General features: G+C 43.5%; 1 protein-coding gene across 3 annotated transcripts in view; it reads left to right on the top strand.

Moving 5' to 3' along the window:
- usp53a (ubiquitin specific peptidase 53a) overlaps positions 1–15828 on the top strand; it is a 34642-nt gene extending 18814 nt beyond the window's left edge. For all 3 annotated transcript variants that reach the window (XM_079580339.1, XM_079580338.1, XM_079580340.1), the window contains exons 6-17: positions 394–476; positions 625–712; positions 799–945; positions 2461–2610; positions 4430–4577; positions 4996–5184; positions 5696–5824; positions 8171–8915; positions 9529–9581; positions 12795–12861; positions 13744–14378; positions 14954–15828. In XM_079580339.1, coding sequence (XP_079436465.1) covers positions 394–476; positions 625–712; positions 799–945; positions 2461–2610; positions 4430–4577; positions 4996–5184; positions 5696–5824; positions 8171–8915; positions 9529–9581; positions 12795–12861; positions 13744–14378; positions 14954–15027 — 2508 coding nt within the window. In that variant the 3' untranslated portion in view covers positions 15028–15828. The remainder of the gene's footprint in view (positions 1–393; positions 477–624; positions 713–798; positions 946–2460; positions 2611–4429; positions 4578–4995; positions 5185–5695; positions 5825–8170; positions 8916–9528; positions 9582–12794; positions 12862–13743; positions 14379–14953) is intronic.
- Positions 15829–26798: the final 10970 nt, after the last annotated feature.

The following is a 26798-nucleotide window of genomic DNA, read 5'->3' as shown; positions in this document are numbered from 1 at the left end:
TCTGAGGCAATACCTAGTACTGCTTTAAAGGGAGCAATATGCTTAATCAACCTTTTTGAGCTTCATGTTATATCATTGTCTTCTTGTGAAAAAAATATACCTGGAGTTATGTTATGTGTCATTCATGCATGTTTACGTAAACTGATATTACCAGGACAATATAATGTTGAGGGTACATGAGTGAATTTGACTATTCTGATTATTCTTTGTTACTTTATTTAAACTACTACATACTCCTTAATACTTGACTCCAGTTTGTTGCGGTTTTGCCCATGAGTCATTGTGACTGACTCAGAAATCACATATGAAAACATGAAAAATGCAGCCATAAAATGTCTTGTTCTTCCGTTTCACCGCTCACCTTTGTTACTATGCTCCTGTGTCGCCGTGCAGGTTGTGTGCCACAGCTGCGGAGCCACCTCAGACCCCCTCCCGTTCACAGAGCTCGTCCATTACGTCTCCACCACGGCTTTATGGTAAGACACAATATGAAACCCGATTCGCTACTCTTTGTTCCCGCTCTTTTTGTGCTTCTCCTGGCACATTTTTACTACAAGGCCATTCATGTGACGTTTTTCAGCGGTCCATCTACTCCCCTCGGCAGCTAATGTTGTTTCTCTGTAGTCAACAGTTGCACCGTCGTCATGGAGCGGATTCTTTTGGGGAATTGTTGCAAGCAGCGAGCACGATGGGGGACTATCGGAACTGCCCAGTATGTACAAGCTAATGTCCGCCAAACATTTAGGAATAACACTGTGTTGGTGCATTCAGTACATAACCCCTTTGTTTTTCTCCCAGAACATGTGTGGGCAGAAGATCAAGATCAGACGGGTACTAATGAACTGCCCAGAGATCGTCATCATCGGCCTCATCTGGGATTCGGAGCAGTCGGATCAAACGCAGGAAGTTATCCACTCGCTCGGGCCTCTCCTCAACCTCTCCACGGTGAGTTCATCAAACAACAGCGTGAGAAATCATAAACGAAGAGAATCTTTACTCTTAGCTTACTGTATTTTCTAGACTATAAGTCGCTTCAGAGTATAAGTCGCACCAGCCTTGGCAACTACCTGGGCATGGAGGCGTAACTGCATTGTTGACAAGCCTCTCCCGGCAACACGTTGTTCAAGCACCCATTTGCGAACTCGTTCCTATAGCTGTGGCCATCTTGCTTTTAGCCTGTGATTAGCTTTTTTTCCTTTTCTTCATTGCAGTAAGAGTAACCTCCGCGTTTCGCCAGTCCTTCACAAGCTTTTTTTTTTTAAATCTTCATTGGTTCAGGAGTAGCAGGCTGTCGGTGTGAAAAAAAACATGTGAAATTATATATTTTGATATAAAAGTCGCACCCAAGTATAAGTCGCACCCCCAGACAAACTATGAAAAAAAAAGTATGACTTGTAGTTCGGAAAATGGGGTAATTATTGAGCCTTGAGCGTCTTTTCCTTTTATTTTGGTGCTATAGGCAAAAAAAAGAACTATGTGGGAAATGAAGTGGAGATTTATTTGTGCAAGTCTGAGGCTGTTGCATAAGCAGTCGACGCCCTGTGCCCATTTGGCCCGGACCTCTGATCAAAAAGCCCCTGCTGGCTCCGGTCAGCTTGTCAAAACCTCTCCTCCATCACGGGGAATGGCGTGCATACAAGTGGGATCAGAAAGTTTTCTGGCCGCTTTTAATTATTTGCCTTTTTTTTTGTCGCTGTCTGATACCAAAATGATTTATGTTTCTATCGGTGGAAACTATGCAGTGATTACTCTACATTATAGTCTGACATTTTAACCGACATTTGCAAATTATGAACAAGTTAAGTGGGACAACAAGCTTACATCATATAGTTGAGATAAGGACAGGCTCTCACTGTATGCCCCCCTCTTTACATAACAAGTGGAGTACTGTTCAAAGTATTTATCTGACATTTGCACTGCCCACTATATGAAGAATTCGCTGGCCGGCCTCCTACCATTGGGCCACATAAGCCTCGCTCCACTACGCTGGGTTTTATGTGACTTTATCGGGTGCTAAAGGAAGCCTCCACCCTTGTGATTCTTTTTATTGAGTTGAGCAACAAAAGCAAGCAGTAAATGTTGTGGCAAAGGAAAACAATCACCACTACTTATGAACATTTCTCATATCTAGGACAGAACAATTGACATTAAATGATGAATGATAATATTTTGTAGCGATGCTTTGTTTATTCTGGATTTGTTGTGAAAAGTTTTAGAATAACAGAATCAAATCTCAACATTGTGGTAGGTCTCCAGTATTGAATGATGTGACTCAGCCCACCCTTGATCGGTACGGTCAGTCAAATCAATGCCCCTTCATTGGCATACACACACGGACTAACTGAATCCTGGGTATCTACATCCGTCTCCTGCCTCTCCACGTGTTCCCGTGCCGGAGCTCATGGGCAATCGCTCTTACTTTTGCTGCTTGTGTTTGTGTGTGTGTGTGTGTTGATGCAGCTTTTCTCCCGAGTGACGGACGAGCATGCCAAAAAGGGGGAACTGCTGCTGGTGGGGATGATCTGTTTCTCCAGCCGTCACTACTGTGCCTTCGCCTTCCACACCAAGTCTTCCAAGTGGGTGTTCTTCGACGACGCCACAGTCAAAGAGGTGAGAAATTGACCAGGTGACTGTATAGTATGGTTCTTATGGTAAGGGGGATCCTGTTCCAGGCCCTGCTGAGCTCACAGATAAATGGGTTTTGTCCATAGGTGTTCCTGCAGTTAGGTATGGGTAAGAGCCGGTTTGTGGTGGATCGGGTTGAACGCTCGGATCGAGAGCTGGGTCGTAGGACCAGAGCAGACAGTGAGGCCAAGGGGCAGTTGTTGAGCAGATGGAAGTAGAGCTTAATCCCATGGCTCAGGGCATAGTTCTGAAAAGTCAAGGCACCAGACTGTGATAGAGCAGTGCAGAGGTGGGTCCAACCAGGGAGCCTGTGGTGGATATCTGGATGCCACAGGTTCCAGTATTTCCTTAGTTGTGAGCGTCTAAACTGGGAGACAGTAGGACAAGGTGGAAAGTACGATGGCATGCAAGTCCTTGAGATGGACAGTGACAAACATACTCTGATCTTACCATACACAAACACTTTTTGGTTTAATTTCTTAACCTTCTTGTGAGGTTTTGTCTGTGGACACTGTATGTAAGTGCTCACAACTTGACCAATTGAAGTTGGCATCTTTGTTGTTGGCTTTGTTCTAGATGAGTGGGGTAGTTTGACTTGTTCTACATACATTCTTAACACAGTCTCCATTTATCAATTCATCTATTATATTATTAGAATTATATTATACATCATTCATAATATAGGCTGCTAAAGATTTCCACTTTTGCTTATAATAGGGGATTATATTGGCAGCATGTGAGGATTTTGATGTGTTACAAGTGGGTAACATGGACATCATTATCTACATCTCTACTTATCTAAAACTTGACACACTGGTTCTGTGGATAGACACAAAGTTTTGTTTTGTTTTTTGCCGTGGGGATATCAGGCCATAATGCTATTGAACACTATCGCTGTATGCTATCGCTGAATGTCTTTATTGCACGGTACATCGATTGTCCTTGATGAGTTTTCATAGGAGTGAAGAGTCAGCGAGCCCTCTGTCTCCTGCCTCATCTTTAGTGCACTCTTCCGACTCTGTCATCAGAAAAACTGCAGTAGTCAAGTAGAGCTTAACAAGTAAAAAGCCAATTACAAACCCACTGAATATGCTGAGCTGTAACACTGCTGTTTGTGTACTTTCCATTACTGTATGCTCTGTGTATCCATGTGTGAACATCTTTATACAATTTCATAAAGTTTGTATGGCTCATTGAATCATGTAGCAGTGAAATATTCATATCGCACTCTTTATTCCTCAGATATTATAAGTCTTGAATCCGCTATTCTTTGTTCTATGGATTGGATGCCTTGTACCGTGCTTTTGTCTGCCACACTCCTCGCGTTTTTAGCGTCGCAGTGGCCAGCTGGCGTCGTGTCAATCCATCAGAGGCGTGTGCTGTGTGCGCACCCCCTCCCCACAGACACCATGATGCATGAACTATAGGACTCAGCATCTGCCAACTCCGTACCTGCAGCAAGGGTACAGAGAGATGGAATTTAGTGCCTTTCAGTGGCAGACTTTATTTCTGCTTGTCTGTGGGTCTAGAACAGTGGTAAATGAGTCAAGTAAGGTGGATTTCTGCTTTAGACATGGTTAAGACATAACTTAGTTCAACGTATGTCTATCGTATAGTTCTTTAGTCAAAAATGTTGGCGAAAATGGGGGGGGACACACATTATTTAACCTGACAGAGTGTTAATGGGATATTTAACTCCTCTGGACGACTGAGACCTTGCACAGTGTGAAGCAGTGGTTCTAGTTTTCTACTAAACCCAGCGTCTCACACGTGCCCCTGTCTTTTTTTTTGTTTATCTCGACAGATTGGCTCCAGGTGGAAAGATGTGGTCAGCAAATGTGTGAAAGGTCACTTCCAGCCTCTGCTGCTTTTTTACGCTAATCCTGATGGAAGTGCCATTATCGCGGAGAACGGTAATCACTACAAGAGCTCTGTCAACGGAGATGCACAAGGTTAGAGGGGGCCCCATTAGTCGTGCCATTTATTAATTTTCAAATGTTGTGGCCCAAAAATGTCGGTCAGTGTTGTGTAAATGAAATCTGCGTAATGCGGTTGAGGTCAAAGCCGTGGCGCCGCTGTAGCCGCTCTAGTCAGTCAGAGAAATCTGTTGTTGCCACCAGATTACCATTTGCCGGATTATGTATCCATGAATTTGTTTGGTTGGGGAGCTTTATCCCTTTTTAAAGATCCTCCTCCTCTCTGTGCACTGGCCCTGCCCCAGGTGCAGCTCACTGTCTGTCGGAGCTGACAGACACGGCACTTATTTCTCATAAAGCTCCACATTTTTGTCTTCCAACCAGGTGGCGGATTTTGTGTTTCTCCAGAGAGGTTGTCATCTTTGAGCGAACTTAACTTTCTTTTATCCCACAGGTCCTGATTCGCCCGTTCCTCCTCCTAAAAAGCTGGAGCTGACCAAAGAAAACCTGAACTTTTTTTTGAGTCAAGGAGCTTCGGTGCAGAAGACGAATTCGACTCTGAGCCGGGCCAGTGGACAAACCAGTGGACATAACAGCAACTACACAAGTACACGCAGCAACTACAGCGATGCCAAAGGACCTGGTAAACAGCAGTGCATTATGACCATTATGTATACACCGTTTAATCTGGTGTTTGGTCTTGAATTTAAATTTTACTGAACCTTTTCAGCTTTTTTCAACATTTCTGTATAAAACTGTCTCTTCACTGGCGTCTTCTAACATTACAACCTGCCACATGCACTTTAAGTACATTTAGTAAATTACTTTCAGGTTACAATGATCTGATTTATTGGTGAATTGTCTCTCCTATACATACAGTACTCTGCAGTCAGCAGTATCTTGCTTTCATTGTGTTTTTTGTGAATATCCTCTAAATATAGAAGGGTAGAAAAGTAGCTTATGCGTTGCAATGTTCCCACTTCGTTGCTGAATCTGCCGACTAAAAGACTAATCCTTCGCTTTTGTAATATTAGGTCAATCGTGTCAATGGGACGCTATTGTGACTGCAACTTTCATGGTTGAGATAAAGGGCTGCATTGGTTTTAAAATAGGTCCAGTTTTCTCCTCTCTAATCTCCCATGTTTCCTGCGCAGTGAAACTCGATAAGCTGAGGGAGATTTCACGAGAAGCGGCCCATCGCGCGGGAGACGTCCACGGGATGCACACGTCCAGGAGGGAGGCGGAGAGGAGCGCCCCGCGGAGGCCCGAGTCCCGCCACAGAGGTTTGTAGACGAGGCGTAAACATATTTTTACATGTGAAAAGTGCAAAGCTCTTTGGAGTTGAAAGACCCAGCATTCATGTCTTGAGCCCTTATGTAACGCGCAGTTTGGGAGCAATGTGTCAAAAAAGGGATTAAGTGCTGACGTCTGTTAGTGTCTGGCAGATCCAGAGCCTTTGGAGCTCTGTCTGTTTCACCAGCACAAAGTTCAAGAAACACATTTAAAGGGGGAAATGTGTACCGTATTTTCTGGACAATAAGTCACACTTTTTTTTCATAGTTTGGCTGGGAGTGCAACTTATACTCAGGTGCGACTTATATGTAAAAATATATAATTTCAAAGGTTTGTTATTTTCACACAGACAGCCGCGAGAGGGCGCTCCAGGCTTGTGTACCAGTATCTGCTACTCCTGTACTACTGAAAATTTTCAAAACTAATCGAGCAGCAGAAAGAGAGTTTTGAGTGAACGAATGAGGGACTGGCGAAAAGTGGAGGTTACTCATAGTGCAATGAACAAAACAAAAAAAGCTAATCACAGGCTAGAAGATTGATGGCCACAGATAAAGGAACAAGTTTGCAAGTGGGTGCTTGAACAACGTGCTGCAGGGAGAGGCTTGTCAATGGTGCAGTTACGCCTCCTTGCTCAGGTAGTTGCCGGTGATGCCTCTTATACTCCGGAGCGACTTATAGTCCGACAAGTACGGTATTTGTGCTTCAGATTAAAATGCAAATGAAAAGTTAAAGAAAGAAAGTTCATTTTATTGTTAATACACAGACAAAATGCCCAAGTATAAGGCTCTGAATACTTCCCGTACCTGAAAGAAGAACCCTATGTTTCAGTGATAGTCCAATAGGGAGACTGTTTGGCCCCTATAGCTGATACACATGTGCCCGGAGCAGGAAGGATGTGTGCCATATATCCTGACGGGAGGCTGTTATGGCCCGCCCTGTCCTTGGAGCCCCAGACACATAACGCCGGTGCACATCTCGCCCAGACGTGCCACTCCATCATGGCAACCGCATACGCACACACACACACAAAAGGCCCATTTTATCTGCTGTAAATGTATTCATGGCTCTTCATTTACCCCGGGAAAAAAAGAAAAGTATTCACGGCTCTTCATTACCTCGGGAACGTGCGTCACCGCAGACTGCTCCTGGTGGCTCTCATTTTCACCTCAGTGTCAGCTGTATTCACACGCATCAGGAACCCTCGAGTTGTTTCGCTTTTTCCTTACTTTCTGCTCGACCTGCTGTGCTCCTTTGCATAACTTTCCTTGTGTCTTTGTCACTGTAAAATATTTTGGTCTTGGCACCGCAGTACTATTTTTGTGCACTGAGGAATAATGCATATTGTTGTTTACATGTTTTAAAAATAAACTTGTGGTTTTATGGCACCGAGAGTGCACTTTCCAACTTGTCCTAACTTTGAGCAGGCTTCCCTCATCTTTTTGGATCTAGTGAACTACTTTTATACAACAAAGATGGCACCAAACAACTTCTGCTTCAAATACAGTTTGTAACTATCCAACTTAGATGGAGTTCACCCTGAAGAGTTTGTAGTAACCAAGATGTTTTCTCCACACAAGAGCTCCCTAGTATTTATTCTTGTCTATATTTCAGCTTAGATAAAAGATTGTTGACAGTGTTCAACCTGTTCAGGGAAAAGACTCCCACATTCCTCCAATAATACCTGAAACTGAGAACCAAGAGATTGTCTAGATTCAAGTAAAGTCCGCTGCTCTGTCTTGGTTTGGTCTGTTTTAGTTTGGTCTCTCCCTGTCTGTTTTAAACCAATTCACAACTACATATACCGTATTTGCCGGACTATAAGTCGCTCAGGAGTATAAGTCACACCAGACAAAAAATGCTTAATGAAGAAAAGATACACGTATATAAGTTGCACCATTGGCAACTACATGGAGGCGTAACTGCACCGTTTACAAGCCTCTCCCAGCATTGTTGTTCAAGCTCTCATTAGCCGTTGCCATATTAGCTTTTTTGTTTTCTTGATTTCTTCATTGCAGTAAGAGTAACCTCCACTTTTCACCAGTCCCTCACAAGATTCTAGCTCACTCTAAACTTTCTTTTTGCTTTTTTCTATTTTTCGATTAAATCATCAGAGGCACAGGAGTATCAGATACTGGTACACAAGCCTAGAGCGCCCTCTAGTGGCTGTCAGTGGGAAAATTGAACAAACATGTGAAATTATATATTTTGCTATATAAGTCGCACCTGAGTTTAAGTCCCAACCCCAGCCTTTGAAGCTATGAAAAAAATTGCGACTCATAGTCTTAAAGGAAAATACGGTACAAACTGAATCACTGAAACATCTTTTTTTCCCTCAGATCCAGCCCACGACAGGATCTACTCCCGCTCTGCGTCCCCTCCCGAAAATGGCTTCAAGCAGCACATGGAGAGCAGACTGTACGCAAGTCAGGGCAAAGGTCCCATACGGCCCGAGCGCATTGCCCAGTTGGGACGCACCCCTCACGAAACCCAACGCACACAATCACGGGTGCAAGCGTTACCCAGTAACAACGGCACCCACCGCTCCAGGGTGGACCAGCTCTCCAATGGCTACGACACAGACTCCAGCCAGGACTCGAGGGAACGACCGGGCAGCCGAAACAGGGCCAGTCGCCCCTGGAAACCGATGCGCGAGGCCCTCAATGTGGACAGCGTTTTGAAGAGCGACAACGGGACACAGGAGAGGCGGCAGCACAGCCCCAGGAGACGGCCGAACAGCCAGTCCCCGTCGCGCGATCGAGAAAGAGACCGGGACTTTATCTGGCAGGGGCGAGAGGAGCGGAAACCCAAATCCCTCATGACTATTTACGAAGACGAGCAGAAGCACGAAACGGGGGGCAGTCGGAGCTCGCTGGACTCGGACAGCAGGGGGGGCCACAGCGACAGGTCCAAAAGTTCCGCAACTCTCAAAGTGCGCCACGACAACTGGAAGATACAGAGGACGGAGTCTGGGTACGAGAGCAGTGACCGGCTGAGCAACGGGTCGGCAAACCTGGACTCGCCCGTGGTCGAGAATCATTCCTCCAAGGATTTGCGGCCAATACCAGAGCTGCAACTCTCAAGGTAAACAGTCGAGCCTCTACCTTAATTATGAGCACAGAGCTGCACTAACCAGGCACTGAATCCCTATAATACGTACAATGATCCCTCTTAGATTGGCAGCTTGTCACTGGATCACGTCACGATTCAATTCAAAGCGATATTGTCGAATTGCTCATCACAAGCCAGAAGTATAGAAGAATTGTGAGCCAGACTCCTCCAAGTTTTTGCTGTGTGATGCTGCCAAAGACTTGCTTTGTCATCCGTTGGCTCTCTCATTTTAGCGTTTCGGTCTCAAAAGCGCTGGCATTTATAAATAATTAAGATTTACAAACAAACTGTTCCAGGAATAGCAAGAGAGCCACTTAACATAAATGCTCACGAGGCAGATATGGCAGCCGTATTGTGCTGGCCTGTCATTGTTTGGCTTTGTAGTCTAGGTCTCGTTCGGAGATAATGACGCTAACTAGCTGACAACTCGGTACTCGGAGTACTCTGGGGACGAAAGTCACTGCATTATTCAGGCATTTCAGTAATTGATTTCATACGGCGACGAAAGCGGTGGAATATGTAGTAGTTACACGTCGCTTGAACCATTGTGAAGGATTTGCCCTTTAAAAAGATTCTACTTTTGCAGGGACAACTTTCTTCAGAGGCGCAGTGAAGACAGCCTATCGACAATTTCTCATGGTACGTAAACAAACCCAATTAAGTTGCCTTTCGCAGTGGAAAAGGTTAAGTAAAGTTTCCTTGGTCATGTATGTGCTGCATTGTAGGACCCACATTGAGATCGTGATGTGCGAAAAGTCTTTTGATTTATAACGGTCTCTCCAGTGTTAAGGTCAGACTGAGGATGTAGTGGTGCTGTGTATGGAAATAAGCCTGCTCTGTTTCCACAATCACTCGCCTTGACCTTTATCCTGAATAAAGTTTGTTATCCTGCAACACTACATAAGCATATGGCCCATTGTACAAGAAGATTTACCATACCTTTTTTTCTTCCCTGTATCCCTTTTGAAAGTTTTAATCTAGGGGAAGTGTTTTCAACTAAATTAATATCGTTTTGAGTTCTGCTTCCTGTATAGACCACAATTTGAGAATGATTGCCCTCTAGTGCTTTTTCACAGGCACAGCAAGGCACCTCGACAAAAATGTGCCTTTTTAAGCATCGCATTGATATAATTACTATGCATTTCAGAGGTCTATACTCCAGGGCTATCAGGTTTTATTAGATACATAGACAAAGTTTCGATTGCAATTAGACGCCCCATTGCCCACTCCAGTTACAGTCTAAAGGGGCATCAGGCACTAAAATCTCCCCCCACCAACTTCTTCCCAGCTTGAGACTGACTTTACATCACTATGGGTGGAATATTTATGCCTCGCTGTAGTAAATGTGTCCAGAGTCAATTTGGCGGCGGTTCAATGCTGTGGTCTGGCTGCGCTGCAGTTTGAGACGAGCCTGAGCAGGTTCCAACAGTGCATTAAAAGTCCAGAATCCTCTAAAAGCTGCACTTTCCCAAAAAAAAAAAAAAAAAAAAAGGATGGGACCACACAGAAAGGACATTATTTAAAACTAGTGTACTTAAGGTCACATAAGAATTCCGTTGATGAATCGGTGCGCTAAACCGGTGACATTGGCTGAAAAACGTGAGATAAGTGCTATGGCAAAACGCTTCTCTGGAATAGTCCATGATAAACTATATTACGCTTAATAAGAAATGACTTCATAGGGCATGTTCTGAACACTCAACACTCACGAGGGATCAACACGCACATAGACAACCTGTGTTTATTGTGTTGACACTACACTGTTTTCATTTTTCAATACAGTCCCTTGAAATTTTATGGCCCTTTTATTCCAGGCTGCTTTGCACAACACAACGATCTATTCAAATGCACCCCTCCCAGGAGGTGCTGTACTTCTGTTTTGCTATTCATTTTTAACAACCCCGTGATCTCAAAGTCCAACTCGAATAAAGATTTAAGAAAGTGATGTTTCAATTTCTATGGATATAATGTCCAAAGCTGTTTAAGTCCTGGCCTCTTTCTTGTTGACAGCAAAAGGGGATTCTCTTTGTGAATGCTTTCTTTCTTTCTTTCTTTCTTTCTTTCTTTCTTTCTTTCTTTCTTTCTTTCTTTCTTTCTTTCTTTCTTTCTTTCTTTCTTTCTTTCTTTCTTTCTTTCTTTCTTTCTTTCTTTCTTTCTTTCTTTCTTTCTTTCTTTCTTTCTTTCTTTCTCTTCTCTTCTCTTCTCTTCTCTTCTCTTCTCTTCTCTTCTCTTCTCTTCTCTTCTCTTCTCTTCTCTTCTCTTCTCTCCTCTCCTCTCCTCTCCTCTCCTCTCCTCTCCTCTCCTCTCCTCTCCTCTCCTCTCCTCTCCTCTCCTCTCCTCTCCTCTCCTCTCCTCTCCTCTCCTCTCCTCTCCTCTCCTCTCCTCTCCTCTTCTTTCCTCTTCTCTTCTCTTCTCTTCTCTGCTTTCCTCTCCTCTTCTTTCCTCTTCTCTTCTCTGCTTTCCTCTCCTCTCCTCTCCTCTTCTCTTCTTTCCTCTCCTCTTCTCTCCTCTTCTTTCCTCTTCTCTTCTCTGCTTTCCTCTCCTCTCCTCTTCTCTTCTCTTCTTTCCTCTCCTCTCCTCTTCTCTCCTCTTCTTTCCTCTTCTCTTCTCTGCTTTCCTCTCCTCTCCTCTCCTCTCCTCTCCTCTCCTCTTCTCTTCTCTTCTTTCCTCTTCTCTTCTCTTCTTTCCTCTCCTCTTCTCTTCTTTCCTCTCCTCTTCTTTCCTCTTCTCTTCTCTGCTTTCCTCTCCTCTCCTCTCCTCTTCTCTTCTTTCCTCTCCTCTTCTCTCCTCTTCTTTCCTCTTCTCTTCTCTGCTTTCCTCTCCTCTCCTCTTCTTTTCTCTTCTTTCCTCTCCTCTCCTCTTCTCTCCTCTTCTTTCCTCTTCTCTTCTCTGCTTTCCTCTCCTCTCCTCTTCTCTTCTCTGCTTTCCTCTCCTCTCCTCTCCTCTTCTCTTCTCTTCTTTCCTCTTCTCTTCTCTTCTTTCCTCTCCTCTTCTCTCCTCTTCTTTCCTCTCCCTCCCTTCATTCCTTCCCTCCTTCTTCCACAAATTTTCACAGTGGCCCATCAGCGTCGCAGATCATCACAGAGGAATCAAATCGTGAATCGCGGCGCGGACTCGGGAGCTTAAAATCTCAGTAGTGTTAGTGTTAGGAGGGGTGGGGGGGGGGAATCTGGGAGGCTACAGTCTGACCCCGGTGTAATTGCATGCCAGCACAAAGGATTTAGCCACTAATGCTTTGAGAGAGCGCACATGAAGGGGGGGACAAGCAAACAGGCTGCGCTGACACATCACATATGGACTTTAGACACTCACTGTGCCCTGTCCTGTTAGTCAGCTGTTAGCCACACAGTGAATCACACTTATTGGCTACTGTCAGGGCTACGTTTTATGGGAGTTTTTTTGGCAATTCTTTGTGCTTTCTTTTAAAAAAAATAAAGCCCAACTTTCTCGAAACACTTCAAGTTGCTTTTGCTGTAACTTCAGTGTGCTATTCTCGGTCACTGCTTATTTTCCCCAATATTGTTCAGCAGCACTAGTCCCCGGCTCCAGTTCTCGCCTTAGTTCACCCGGGGCCAGTATTGTTTCATTAGCTGAGGCTTATATGAACTCTCGCTCCCCTGTTGAGGCTGTTGTTTGGCTGGATCAGACAGCGGCTGGTACACAGGGGGCCCGAGGGTGTGCTGCCAGACTTCCTCTCCTAACACCAGGCCGTGACCCCGGTTAGATAACCAGTCTGAACTGCGCTCGGGCTACTGGGATGTTTGGATGTTCAAACATGTGACTCGGGCTGTGACTCTTATTGTAACTATGTCTTCTTCTTTTTTCTTTTCTTTTTTCCACATACATTTCTAGGTGAAAACGGAAAAAGGTCCCCAGTTTTGCTTGATGAAATAAACCATACAAGACAGAACATGCAAAGGTAATACGTCAACTTTGATTATTATTTTTAGAAACAAAATGATAATACGCCCCAGTTTAACCATTTCAATAACTGTAAATGAGTAGTTTTGTATGCCTATGATGAACTAATTATAGTAATAATCAAATGCCTCAAAATTGGCAGATAAAGAGTCAAAGTATGATAGTAGCGATTGGGGAAATGGGACAAATTTTCTATTTATATTTATGATCCAGTTCACTCATAAGCAAGGAGTTTAAACGTAAGAATCTTATTGATAAAAGTTAAAGCAGAATTAAGTAACTCATGCCCCTAGAGGCCATAAGCGCCACTGCAGGTGTCGTAGCATGTTAAGTTATTTTACTCATTAATTGTCCGTGAGAATAAATACTACACTGACAGAAAAGACAAAAGGAGAGAGGGATATTGTACATACAATTGCACAATGGAGATCATTTTTTTCACTCAAACTTGGCTGTAAATACTGTTTAAGTGGCGCTAGACGGCAGTTAGCTTTGCCCGTTAGCCTGTTAGCTTCTTCTGCATGATTCTATTAGTGTGTGGGTGGTTTTCTGGTCAGAGACACCGGGGGAGATGAAAGACCCCCCCAATTATCCCATGTATTACCCCCAGAGGGACTATGGAAAGGATTTATTATGGTAAAAAAGTTACTTAGTTCTGCTTCAAATGTTTGTTATGATTATCTGAATTTGGTTCTATTTTACCCTTACCCTTAGTCTTTACAAGAGGAGATGGTTTGTACCAGATTTAGCTCAGCAGCTATTTTCCATCCGCAGTCCCTGGAGTAAATATCACAATGTTCAAGACAGTTATTGAATATTGACCATTATATCTCATATTGTGACTAAAAAGCGAACGCATGCCTGTGTTTTTCTCTGACAGACGAGCAGCCTTCCGATACACCCCTGGCCTTTTTGAGAAAATGAATGGCCGTGACGGTGAGCGTGAAGACGACGTAGACGGCAGCCCCGTGAGCCCTTATCTGCCCAAGACCAGCAGCTCCGAGTGGAACAGCTCAGACGACCTGACGGGGCCGTATTCCGAACAAGAGGAGCCCCATCCTGACCCCTATCCACAAAGCTACCACCCTCCCTTACCCCCGAAACCAATGAGCCTGTCCGGCATTCCCACGCTCCCGTCAGACGCCCCGAGAAATGGGTACAACTCCGCCAGTTTTAGGCGCTGGATAGAGACGCCGTCAGAGCACCGCCTCTCTTCGGACGCTAGCTCCAAATCGTCCGACCAAGACAGAAACGATCTGTCGGCCAGCGAGAGCGACAGTCCGTCCATAGGCGGCCGCGACGGTGCAGACTCCCCCACTGCTTTAAACGAGAGGGGGCTCCCGACTACCTACTTTTCTGTGGACAATTGTATGACGGACACGTACCGGGCCAAGTATCACAAGAAACCTTATTTGAAAGCTGAGGACCACACTTCATCGGGGGAGAGTGATCTGGAAGGCAGGGGAGGCACAGCGACAGATGCCAGAGAGTCGTCAAAAAACAGAGCAGAATCTGGTAATTTGATATTTTTGCACACTTGAGAGAAAAAAAAGCAAAAAAACAAAACGTTATCTATGCGTTATTGTTGAAAATGTACATAATTGACTCTGTGCATGTGCATGACTTTAAATCATAACAATGCCGTTCAAGAAGTGACTTCCTGTTTCAATCCGGCACGCCAAAATAAAAGCACACAGCTCGTCTCATTGATTAGTTCAGCAGGTACTTGCAACAATACAATAATATAATTAAATACACACATTTTAAGTCTTTTGTCTGTTAATAGTTAGGCAGAAAGAAAGTTGAACTAATGAACCGCTGAACTAATGAATAAAATGGTGCTTTTATTTTGGTGTGCTGGATCGAAACAGGAAGTCACTTCTTGGGCAGCGTTGTTATGATTTGAAGTCATGCACAGTCAATTTCATTAGTTCAAGCCTAGGTCATCTGCAATTTTTTTCCCTAAATAAGTCTGGGCCTGTTAGTGCCAAGCCTGGATAAAGCGTGATATTGTTATTTGTTTTGATGCGCCTTCACTTTACACAGGAGGATGCTAAGTTGATTTTGCGCTTCTTGTTCTTGTCTTACAGGCTATTCCACAAAAACGATTGTGAAGTGGAAGCCGGTCACTCCCAAAGGACTGGACGAGCACGGCTTCCTATAATCTAAAGTGGACCTTATATACTCCGACCGGATGCCAAATGAAATTGTTCTACACTGAACCAGGCACATTGTTTTTCCTTTTGTCTACGTCTCGGGTTGAAGGTTTAGCAAGGAAGTGAATGCCAAAGAGATTGTGATTTTTGCGCAACGTTGTTTGAAAAAAAATACTGTCGCCCTATGCTCGGAGCTACTAATGACTATGAATGAATAATGAGTTTGCACATTTGAATCGGCAGCAAAGGTACGGAATGAAACGCATGCTTTATTTTGCTGGCGATGTTTTTCGAGATGCCTGAGGTGAAAGAATGTCGACACATAAGCCACTTACATGAAAGAGATTGCGTAACCATACTTAAAGACGAACCAGGTTTTCTGCTTTCTCCTGTTACTTTTGGTTTTTTGGTTCTTATCCCACCACCCGCTAACACACCCGTCTGTCTGAGGGCTCTTAATGTACAGACAATGCACTTCTTGTATGAAACGCTCAAGATTCAACACGTTTATACAAAGTCTTACATCATTCATTGTCTGGACACAATGTTTGACAATTGAACTGAAATTATACTCATAGGTCTTAAAATTCCCGTTTTTGTACTGTAAACGGAAAAAAAAATGCACTCCTTACAGTTTTATTGTTTGGGTTTTTTTCCTAACCAAATGATCGAATCTTTCTACTCCTGGTAAGTCTGCACTGCTAAGAAATGCATTTAAAGATGGTGTTTGAAAATAATGTGATGTCAATCCCAGCAGCTTTGGTTGGTAGTATTTTATACATGCAGCAGAATTTCTACGCAGTGCCTTTTGTATTTTTCTATGTCCAGAAAAGATCAGGTTTGAGGCAGGATTCGAAAAAGTCGTTTCATTTGAGATATTTTTTCTAAGATTTTATTTTTATTGTTGAATAAACAAATCTTGATGAACCTTACCGGTCTGTGTCACTTGTTTAAGCCATGGATTCTGGATTGGGTAGGGGTTTCACTTTTCTGCACCTCTGAGAGTGGACGTATGCAATCGGGGGCGGACTGGGACTGAAAAAGGTCCCTGGACTCTGACCAGCCTGGCCCAAATTAGAGTGAATGCGACACTTCTTGACCGAAGAGCAACAGTGTTATGCCTGATTTGAAAGCAAAGACCGACAGAAGTGATTGAAACTTTTTGTCACGTCGCTGCATTTTTGTCACATTTTTGTCATGTTTTTTGATGCTTTTCCATAGTTTTTTTTTTGTGTGTGACATTTTTTATCACTTTTTGTGTTTTTTTTGTGTGTGTATTTGTTGTGTATTCGTCACCGTCTTGTGTTTTTGTTATGTTATTATGGCTGTATTGGTTTTTTTTCCCGTTGCTTTGTTATTTTTTGTCATGTTATTTTTTCTCCACTTTTTGTGTTTTTTTGTTGTTGCTTTGTCGTCACATTTTTGTTGTGTTTTTGTGGATTTTTTTGTTGGTTTTTCACAGCTTTTTATCGTTGCTTTTTTGTCACGTTTTTTGTTGCTTTTCCGGCACATTTTTGTTCCGTTTTCATCCTCGTCGCTGTTTTTGATGCTTTTCTTTTAAGCTTTTAGATTTAGGTAAAGCCCTGACCGGCCCTTCTGTGCTCTTCCAGAATGAACACATGGCCAGTCCGCCCCTGTATGCAATGTCACTTACACAGTTCTACTACTCCACACAAGTAGACGTACAGTCTCGCGTAATCTCTGTATTTTAACTCTGATACTCTGCTGCCCCCTGCTGTTTTCTTGGTGTAACTAATTTCAACATCAAGAGCTGCTTGGGGAGCAATGCATAGGCTACGTGTAAAATCTTAGTAACTGCTGACAACAGATTAAATATATGAAGAGTTTATTTGCAAAAGCAGGTAAGTGCCTTTTAACAAAAGTTTCTCTTCATAGCTGTGTTTTTCATTACCAGGTCTGTGTCAGTGCCATGAAAGTGTAAGCCACTAGTTCTTATTAAAATGTAGCCTACACATTAGTTTCACAAGTGTCCACTGCAGAGTACAGTAATGGTTCAGTATCACCATAGTCACCATCGCCGACGCCAACATTGATTCATGCCCAGCAGAGGGAGCCCGAATAAAGTATAGGATTGCATGGTGGGTGGCAAAGTGCAGACATCTCGTGGTAGCCAGCAGGAAGAGACAGAGATGAAAAGAGTTGTATGGCCTCAGCGTTTGGCCTATGCTCATGCAGACAAGTATGGTGAACTCGATTCTGTACCACCCCTGATGTTTCTGCAGCTGCCGCACCATTTCACACGTGTCTGCTGAGCGCAGCATGGTTTCTCTCTCCTCAACACAGTCCTCCTACAGCTGCAATTTCTTACTCTGTCTTTCTTATTAAGGCAGGGAGGCAACTTAATCTGTCCACACATTTCCCCACTTGCCTGTGATTTTAATTTGGAGATTAGATAAATAAAGACATTGGCCTATTATTTAAATTGAGTCTAATTTATGCACGGTAGTCATTTTGAATGGGCGTGGCAGCTGCCCAACACCTGATGGGAAACGCTAGTCCGACCACTACTAATAGGTGTGTTTGAGATGAGCCAGACGGACGCAGTTTTGACAGCCGACTGCAGACGCACGGTGCATGCCGGTTAGATTTCTGTCCGACTTGCTCCAGACGGGCTCTGATGTCACGGGCACGTGGGGCACGGAAAGATCGTGAGACCCCAACGAGAGCAGCCGACTTGATCAGCCGCTGCATCTCTCCAGAGGCAACTGCAGCGGCTCCTCGGCCCCGTGCATGACGGGAAAACGCCCACCTGTCTGCGGCTCACGCTCAGGTGATTGGATACGAGTCTGCTGTGATCAGAAACGTGCTCCTCGCCCCCTCCCCTCTCCTCTTAGATCTGAACAAATAAACTATATGACTGAAACTATTAAAGTTATGCATCGCCCCATAAAATAGAGCTCATGTTTGATGCTTTTCAGAACAAACTAATGATTTAAAAGGACATGTTTTATCACAAACCTGAACAAACAAACGAATGGGAAAGTTTTCTCTGATGAAGAATGATGTCTCTGGAGTGAAGGAAACAGAGCAGGAGGTGAAGGACTTTTATTTAGGATAAACTTTAAATGAACGCGATATCTGAACGAGACGCTGCGTGATCTGAGGCCGCTCTCGTTGTTCTCTGCATGTGGAGGGTCGGATTGAATTCAGGCTGGTTCCGAAACGGGCAGATTGCTAAGAGCTCTTACGCCAAACCGGATGTGCGTCAGCGTCCGCCATGGCAAGATGCTTCCGAATTGGTAAGTCAGTTAGGAAGTAGTTAGGAAAAGGAGCCTTGATGCTAACTATCATGGCCACTTTAGCATAGGGACCTCTGATGCTAACTAACCAGTGATTAGGAGCTATGTGCCATCCCACAAACCACTGCGCCAAAAAACCCCACCCCCGTCGCCCCCACCCTCGAGTGATTCATGCGCAACCACTGTTGATTGACAGGAGCACATTTAATAATAAAAATAATAATAATTAAAAATTAAGATTCTGCACAAGCCAAACTTTATAAAAGTGATAAATCCATGTTGTCGTCCCCACAGCTCAGTCACATGTCAGTGTTAAAGAGGAAACTCAGTAAACAGATTAAATGCTTTTGTTTTCATTTAGTAGAAACTTAAGCCACATGGATCATTTGCATAATGTAGCTTTATGAAACAGCTGTTGAAATAAAATAACACTAAAGGGAAATGTATGGATCATTTGGATTTATTTTTTTCCTTAAATGTCTTTGTTTGGACACTATGTTGTTGTTGGACACTGTACACTAGGGGGCGACATGCACTTTTGTTTGACCTGCGCTCCACCAATAACTTTAAAGAAGAAGAAAAGCAGCTGTTGGTGATGTCACTTCCCCTTCCCCTGTTTAAGGACGGACGGATTGTGCAAATGCTGCTGAAGGTCTAGTTCCCTAACTGCATAGAGGTCTAACAGTTGACCCCATGAAAGGTTAAGGAGTTAGTTGCTAGTGTTAGTGCTTAGAGGCTACAATTTGATGGTTTCGGATTGAGCCTCAGACTTTTTTTCTCCGCCCCTGTTGCGCCGGCTACTCTCGCCAACCATCCAGGCGAGCCGCAACGGCATCTTAAACACACCTATTGCTGAATGTGCACGATTACGAATTTTACCATTTATTTCATTTGTGCAAAACGTCTTTTTGGGTCATAGATAATGGTACACACACTACTCCACATGCAGTGAGCTCCTGGAAATAAAACGAATTGGGACACTCGCCATTTCATTCCACCATGCGTGCGCGCTGATGTAGCCGAGCCTCAAATGTTTTCAGGAAGCATTATGAGCACCTCCAGGGCGGGGAGAAGAGCAGCATGTAGAGCTAACTTTTTACAGTGTCACATCCTGGAAATATGAGCCGTGGGAACGTATTTTGGTTAGGGGGTGCTGAGGGACAAGATTGCCCCAAAAACGCTTTTTCCTGTGCTTATTTCCCAATTACTAATATTGCGTGCAATGCACAAACTCTCCACCAGGGGGTGGTACAGCACCTTCAGCACCCTGGGTTCCCACGGCATTGCAACTGGGCCCGCTGTATATCTGTGCGGTTGACGGTCACATGACTCATGAATATAGTGGTGAGTTGATGACACTTTCAGAATTGTGTCACACTGTATCGCACAGTGTTGGTACTGGTAGGCTACAATGTGTAGGCGCCATCTGGTGGTGAAAAAGCATTACAGCAGTGAGCCTGAAAAAGCAAATTCGTCACTGACTGAGCACATTTATTCTCGTTCAGAAATTTTAACCAACTCGTCTGGAATGAGCTGTTTAAGCTGAGAGAGATAATTTAGGAAAACTGAAACTGAAAGCAAATGAATGAGAAGTATCAGTGATAAAGTCTCTGAAGATTTAATAAAGAATAGTGAAAGAATAGTTTTTTTTTTTTTTTTTTTTACAAAAAATGTATTAAACTAATTCATTTTAGTTTTATTCAATATATAGTATATTTTACCAATATATATAGTGTTACCAATATATAAATTGGTAACACTTATGTGAAAGGTGCATTATGCAACATTTTATGTTGGAAAAATATTTGTGTGTATTTGACCTATAATCAGTTTACAGACAAACTTCAATGTAATATTAGAAAAAATAGTGTAGTGTGTTTATTTGTTGTACGTGCAGCACTAGTAGTTTCATATTTTCCTTTTAACCGTTAATTGAGACGTTAAAGCAACAGAGCATTGACGCTTATCCGATTTATGTTGATTGAAGTTGATTTGGGAAACATCTGCCAGATAATGCGGTTTATTGAAGCTTTACGTTTCACGTTTTAAATGCTCCTTCTCGGGTTAGATGATTCCGAGTCGGAATTACGGAGTTGGTGCACGTTCCTGTTGAAATTTGTGTATAGTTATTGTTACAAAGCACATTACTTAATTGTGTTGGTACAATGCATAATGGGTGGTGTAAAATAACCACATAATCTATAAACTGTCCTGTCTATCTGATCAATTAGTCTTCCAAAATCTGCAGCTATGGGTTCTTCAGGGGTTTTTGGGTGCTGTGTGTGTAGCCCAACAAAATCTATTCCTTTCAATCCCAGTCTTTGACTTGGACTGTGACTAGTATCACCCAGTTATTACCCTTTTAAACGTCTGCTGCCCTAAATATTTTGACTATTTTCCTCTGTCACTACACACAAGTGCTTCCTCCCCATTTTGTGTTTTTTAATCTGGTTCCCCCCTCTTTTCGATTATCCTGTGTTGTCCTCTTGGGTCTCGGCGGACCACGCTTCATCTAATAGTGATGTTTTTGGGCACACACATGCACACAGCCCACGGGCGCATGTTCTCCCTGTCAGCCTGACAAGCAGTAGGAACAGGATTATATGGCTGTGGGGCAGGAGAGAGTGTAAAATCAGATTGCCTTCGAAAAGATTTAAAAATGTGGGCCCCAGCGAGGTCGAAGCCATCCAAAATACGGAAGCGCCGCGGTGGGGTGTCGTCTGTTCCGGGGATTTGGTAAATTTCCATCTTGGAGAAGCTTTAATAGGAGACTGTGAAGAGAGGAAGTGCATAGGTGGCAAACATTTCGATTTATGTTTTTTTTACTATGCAAAAGTTAACTGAAAAGTTGAGACTAGGGATGTAGAAATATATATCATGTTTATGATTAAAAGACACAACACTTTATTTGATTATCCTATTATTCTATTAAGAGATTTCAATCAACTCCGTACAGTTGGCAATATTCCATTACTCCTCTTATTGTTTGCCAAAATTTTGTCTACACTGTAGGTTCCAATAAATTGAATAGTTGAGAGGCTTAAGCTCAAATTATTCAATTGTCTCTTCATAACTTCAAATCATAACAATGCTGCCCAAGAAGTGACTTCCTGTTTCGATCCTGCACGCCAAAATAAAAGCAGCAGTTCATTAGTTCAACGTTCTTTCTGCCTAACTATTAACCGACAAAACACTTTAAATGTGTGTATTTAATTATATTCTTGTCATGTTGTAAGTACCTGCTGAACTAATCAATGAGACGAGCTGTGTGCTTTTATTTTGGCGTGCTGGATCGAAACAGGAAGTCACTTCTTGGGCGCCGCTGTTATGATTTGAAGTTATGCACAGAGTCAAATTTGTGATACAAGTGCCATTAACCTATTGTACATGTTTATGTGTATTGTTAGGGGAAACCTGAGCACCCAGAGGCAACCTACACACAGAGAGGCCCCATCCAACCCAGGGATCAAACCTTCTTGCAGTGAGGAAACGGCGCTAACCGACACAAGGTGAACATTTCTTTATTATTATTAATATCAAATTGTATTAACAAAAAGACTAAATATATATTGTGGCTTCTTGGATATGGACATTGCATCATCATCATCAAAACTTTGCCTTTCTAAATGCCTCCATATTCTGCCTGAAATGCAGGAGGATAATTGCTGTTCATGGGGTTAGCTATCTGTTGTTTATTTTATTTCGGCGGAAAGTCCTCTAGGCCTGTTTTGATTCTGCTTCTGTTGTAAACCTAATTCCACACTAGGGGGCATTGCAGCACAGTGCTTTTTTTTTATTCCCTCAGTGGCCCCCAGGCTGTTTGGCCACGCTACCACCGTGCCAGTTTTCCACTTCCACACGAGCGCGCACTGCACAGAAAAAGGCACTAAGAGAAGTGAAGGGAGAGAGGAGGTGTGCCTCGGTGCAACGCACTTTAGGAACAGTCAAACGGTGATGGCACTGAAGGCAGATATACCGCTTGTAAACATGAGCAAGGAGGACATAACCTTTCAGTTTCTGCGGAGAGATTCTGAGTCTCCTACTTGCTAAATGAATGTGGGATCAGGCATTATGAGTTAAAATAAGTTGTGGCCACAATTCAAAAAATAAAGAAACTCTGAATTACATTTAAATTAATTATGAAAAGACTGTTAAAACAATGGTGTAGCATAAAAAAACATACAAATAGCAGATTTTGGCCATCATAGTTCAAAGACATTGGACAAATTTGAACCCATCATCATTTCTTTGGCACTTTGTTTGAGCTGCATCTCATTTGATGATATTGCGTACCATCATGCCGTCTTTGTGTGTTAGGAAAAAGCCGTATTCAAATTGAACACTCGGAATTAGCCTTGTACTGTCGGATGTGGGGCTTACATGATTTGCTTGACTGCGTTTACCATCTTCACTGTCCTCGTCCCGCGCAAGGCTCGAGCCCGGGTCTCTTCTCTCATCTCCAGGAAGAGCATTAGCACCTGTAAATGGAGACACTCCGCCATTGGCTGCTGATCATGCACATCATCAACAACTTCATTTTCATTAAGGCACTTTGCACTTTAAGCTACATTTAATTTACAAGATCCTTTCATTGACGCCCTTGGCTGGAAACGCTATAGCCCTGAGATGCAGCGATTTTACTTTCGACATTATTATTCCATGATATATTTTATAAATAGGATATAAAGGCTTTTATTTAAAAGAAACAACTGGATGAAAAAAAATATTTGCATAAATTTGTGATACCGTAACTAAAGTAAAATAGAGACCAAGCCAAGGCCGTGAGAAGAAGGGGTGCTATGGGTTCTGTAGCACCCCCTCGTGGATAATTTGTTCATTGTGTTCTGGTGGTGCAGCGGTTAGCGCTCGCGCCTCAGAGCAAGTAGGTTTGATTCCTGAACGATTTTACCTTAACGAGGCCTTACTTTCTGGGGTACCTCACAAATCTCACGATACGCCGATACTGCGATAATCGATATATTGCACAAAAATAATCTACGACACATTTTAAAATAACAACATGCTACTTTTAACCTTTATTTTAAAGCAGTACTAAGTAACTCTTCCCCCTAGAGGCCATAAGCGCAACTGCAGGTGTAGTAGCAAGTTACGATTTTTTAACTTATTAATTGTCTTGGAGAGTAAATACTACACTGAAAGATAAGGCGAAGGGAGAGAGGGTTACTGTGCATCCAAAATATACAATGGAAATATTTTTTTTCACTCAAACTTGGCTGTAAATACTGTTTAAAGTGACGTTAGCCCGCAGTTAGCTTTGCCCGTTAGCATGTTAGCTTCTTCTTCGTGATTCCATTAGTGTGTATTGCTTTCTCCGCACCGGTGGCAGTCAAGTTGCAAACTTTTTTCTGTCCAGAGACACCAGGGGGAGATGAAAGACCCTCCAATCATCCCAAAAACACTTGTATTACTCCCACAGGGACTACGGAAAGGATTTATTAAGGTAAACACGTTACTTAGTACCGCTTTAACATTCTACATGTTATTGATCATTTACATTTCTGTGTGTATAATGATCCCTGACTTACTCACTGAAAAAGGGGTCATTGATCTGTCAGTGTTTACATTTAAATAACAAGAAACCACAGTCCTATTTCAAAAAGGAATGAATCAACCCCAAATTAATCTTATTCATAATTATATAAACTATCATTAAAAGTAAATAAAAATAAAAAATATATTTGTGTGACAGTGTTTGGTCCAAGTGCTTAAAACTGCAGTGCTGCCCCCTGCTGTTCTGACTGAATTCTTGATCATTATTGGCCTCTATCAAAAGCATCTATATCGGAATCATATCCGAAAATCGATATATCATCACACTCCTATTACTGCGTGGAGTTTGCATGTGCTCCTTGTGTCTGCATAAGTTTCCTCCGAGTACCCCAGTTTCCTCCACCACAAAAAAAAAAGTACAATAGGACACAAAAGAGATTCCTAATCTCAGTGGGACTGTCCTGGTCAAATAAAGTTAAAAATAAATAAATAATGAACAATACATACACCATCTTGTTACACAGCACCGCCTAACCACAATATGATAGAACCCTTATGAGGCCAACAGGTCAATATGTATGAATTCCTAAATCTCTTCTTGTCCAAATGAGATTGCCTCACTATAGCTCTTTTAAAGCCGCCTGACCTGCCTGCTCTCCTCTTGTTTATCCCCAGGAGATAATGGCGTTCCCATGAGCTGATTAGCGAGGGGAAAGTCGAAGTAAATATTCTCTGACATTTGACAAAATTGAGGCTCGCACCAACGCCGCCGCACGGGGACGGATCACAACCCCGGAGCGCTGTCGTCGAATTAATTCATTTTGGATTTCACAAATATGACCCGTGATTGTCGGTTGTCAGCGAAGGTGGTGGCGGCGGGGAGGGCCGGGTAGAGGGGGGGGGGGGGGGGGGCAGGCAGCCGATACATGAAATGATTGGGAGAGAGTGCAGTGTGTTCCCATTATCTTGTCCCTTGCATTGTAATTATCGCCGCTGCTCTTTCTGCATCAGCGCCCCCATCTCTCCGCGCTATTGTAATGGTGATTGACTGGCGCGGCGGCCAAAACAGCGGCGCGCTCCGTCTCATAACCGCCCCTGCCATTTGATCCCCTCCTCCTCCTTCTCCTCCTCGCGCCTCTCCATCCACGGCGCATTCGGGCTGAAGCGAAGTGGCAGCTAAAGATGAGACAACAACACACGGGGCGACGAGTATGGATCGGACATGCCAAAAGCGACGCCACTCTAAGTCGTCTTACTGTGCGTCGGCGAACATAATTACAGTTTATGTAGGAGACGCCGCGGGTTCGAGCGTGTTGACAGATGTGCCCAGACAGGACTAGTCATGGGATGTTCATGACTGAATTGGATTTTTTCTTTTTTTTTCTTTTAGAACATGGAAGATTGTGAAAAGAGCTTGATGTTTTTATGTAATCTTGATGCAATTTTACGTCAGAAACAGCATGACAGCTTAACAGGCAAAAATGCTTTTTGCATCCGAGATTGTGGGGCACAGTGTTTCTGTTTCTCTTTCATTTCGCTCTACCCGGAAGATATTCATGCACTTTGCCTCGGTAAATATTTCAAAGATACTAGGAGTTATCAAAGCCACACTTCAAAATATGTGTTTAGTTCCAGGTACAAGTTGCTGAAATTTTTACTCAAGTGAAAGTGCTGAAGTATTTGCTTTTAGAAAATAGTTAGGTAATGGGTTTTATATGCACAGTGCCCCCCACGTGGTTTCTGGCTGGACAATTCGATCGGCGCTGTCCTCTCCTCTATCTTGTACATTCACAATTAGAAGGGTCCCACACATGCCCTTACGCCAGTGGTCGTAAGGGCGGAGCTTTTATCTTGCGAGTCAAAGGCCGTTGTTAAATAATGACAATAACATGTTAACAACTCCATCCATCCATCCATCCATCCATCCATCCATCCATCCATCCATCCATCCATCCATCCATCCATCCATCCATCCATCCATCCATTTATCCATTTTCTTCCGCTTTATCCGGGGCCGGGTTTATTTGTTTATTTATTTAGATCCCCATCAGCTACTAAATAAAGCATCTATTCTTCCTGGAGTCTTAACAATTTGAAACAAATATTAACTGCTAGCGGGGGCAGCAGTCTCAGCAGAGATGCCCAGACTTCCCGATCCACACACACCTCCTCCAGCTGTTCTGGGGGGACCCCGAGGCGACACCAGGCCAGCTCCGAGACATAGTCCCACCAGCGTGCCCTGGGCCTTCCACAAGGCCTCTTCCCACTAGGACATGCCATGGAACACCTCCCGCGGGAAGCGACCAGGACACATACAGAACAGATGCCCTAGCCACCTCAGCTGGCTCCTTTCAACGTGAAGGAGCAGCGACTCTACTCCGAGCTCCTCCCGGGTAGCTGAGCTCCTCACCCAATCTCGAAGGGTGCGCCCAGCCACCCTGCGAAGGAAGCTCAATAAAATACTTGTAGGCCAATCCTTTTTTTGCCCAGGCTCGTTCAAAACTTTGCGCTACTTTTAATTTTTGTTTTGTGTTAGCCGTTAGCCGTTAGCCTCAAGACAAAAAACTACTTCAGTCACGTCCTAACTTTTGCTTGCTGTCTTTATGAAATCTTGAGTCATCTCTTGATTTGTGCGTGACCCTGCTAATCGTGAATGTAGAAGAGAGGAAGGACCTTGTCTCAGCACTTCCTTTGTCTTAACACTCCTGCTAGATCGCGAAGTCTGTTCATTAAGCTGGAGAACGATGGATACACAGCTTTGTGTTCATGTAATAACTGATTTTCTCTGGACCGCTCCAGTTCTATGTAAACTAATAGGAGAGAAGGGGCGGGCACAACTCATGGCGGCGCCCACACGAACTTTCAGAATAAGGTGAATAGCCCATGAAGTAGAAAGTACCACTCATTTTGAAAATGTCAAGGTTGTGCCTTATTTCACCACCTGTACGGCAACACGGCGTTATTGCATTAACAGTACATCTACACACTGCCCCCTACTGGTCTGGAGA

The sequence above is a fragment of the Gobius niger genome (assembly GCF_951799975.1).
Source record: "Gobius niger genome assembly, chromosome: 21".
Lineage (NCBI taxonomy): Eukaryota > Metazoa > Chordata > Actinopteri > Gobiiformes > Gobiidae > Gobius > Gobius niger.
Note: the sequence above shows the minus strand (reverse complement) of the source record. Positions and strands in the feature narration are given on the sequence as shown.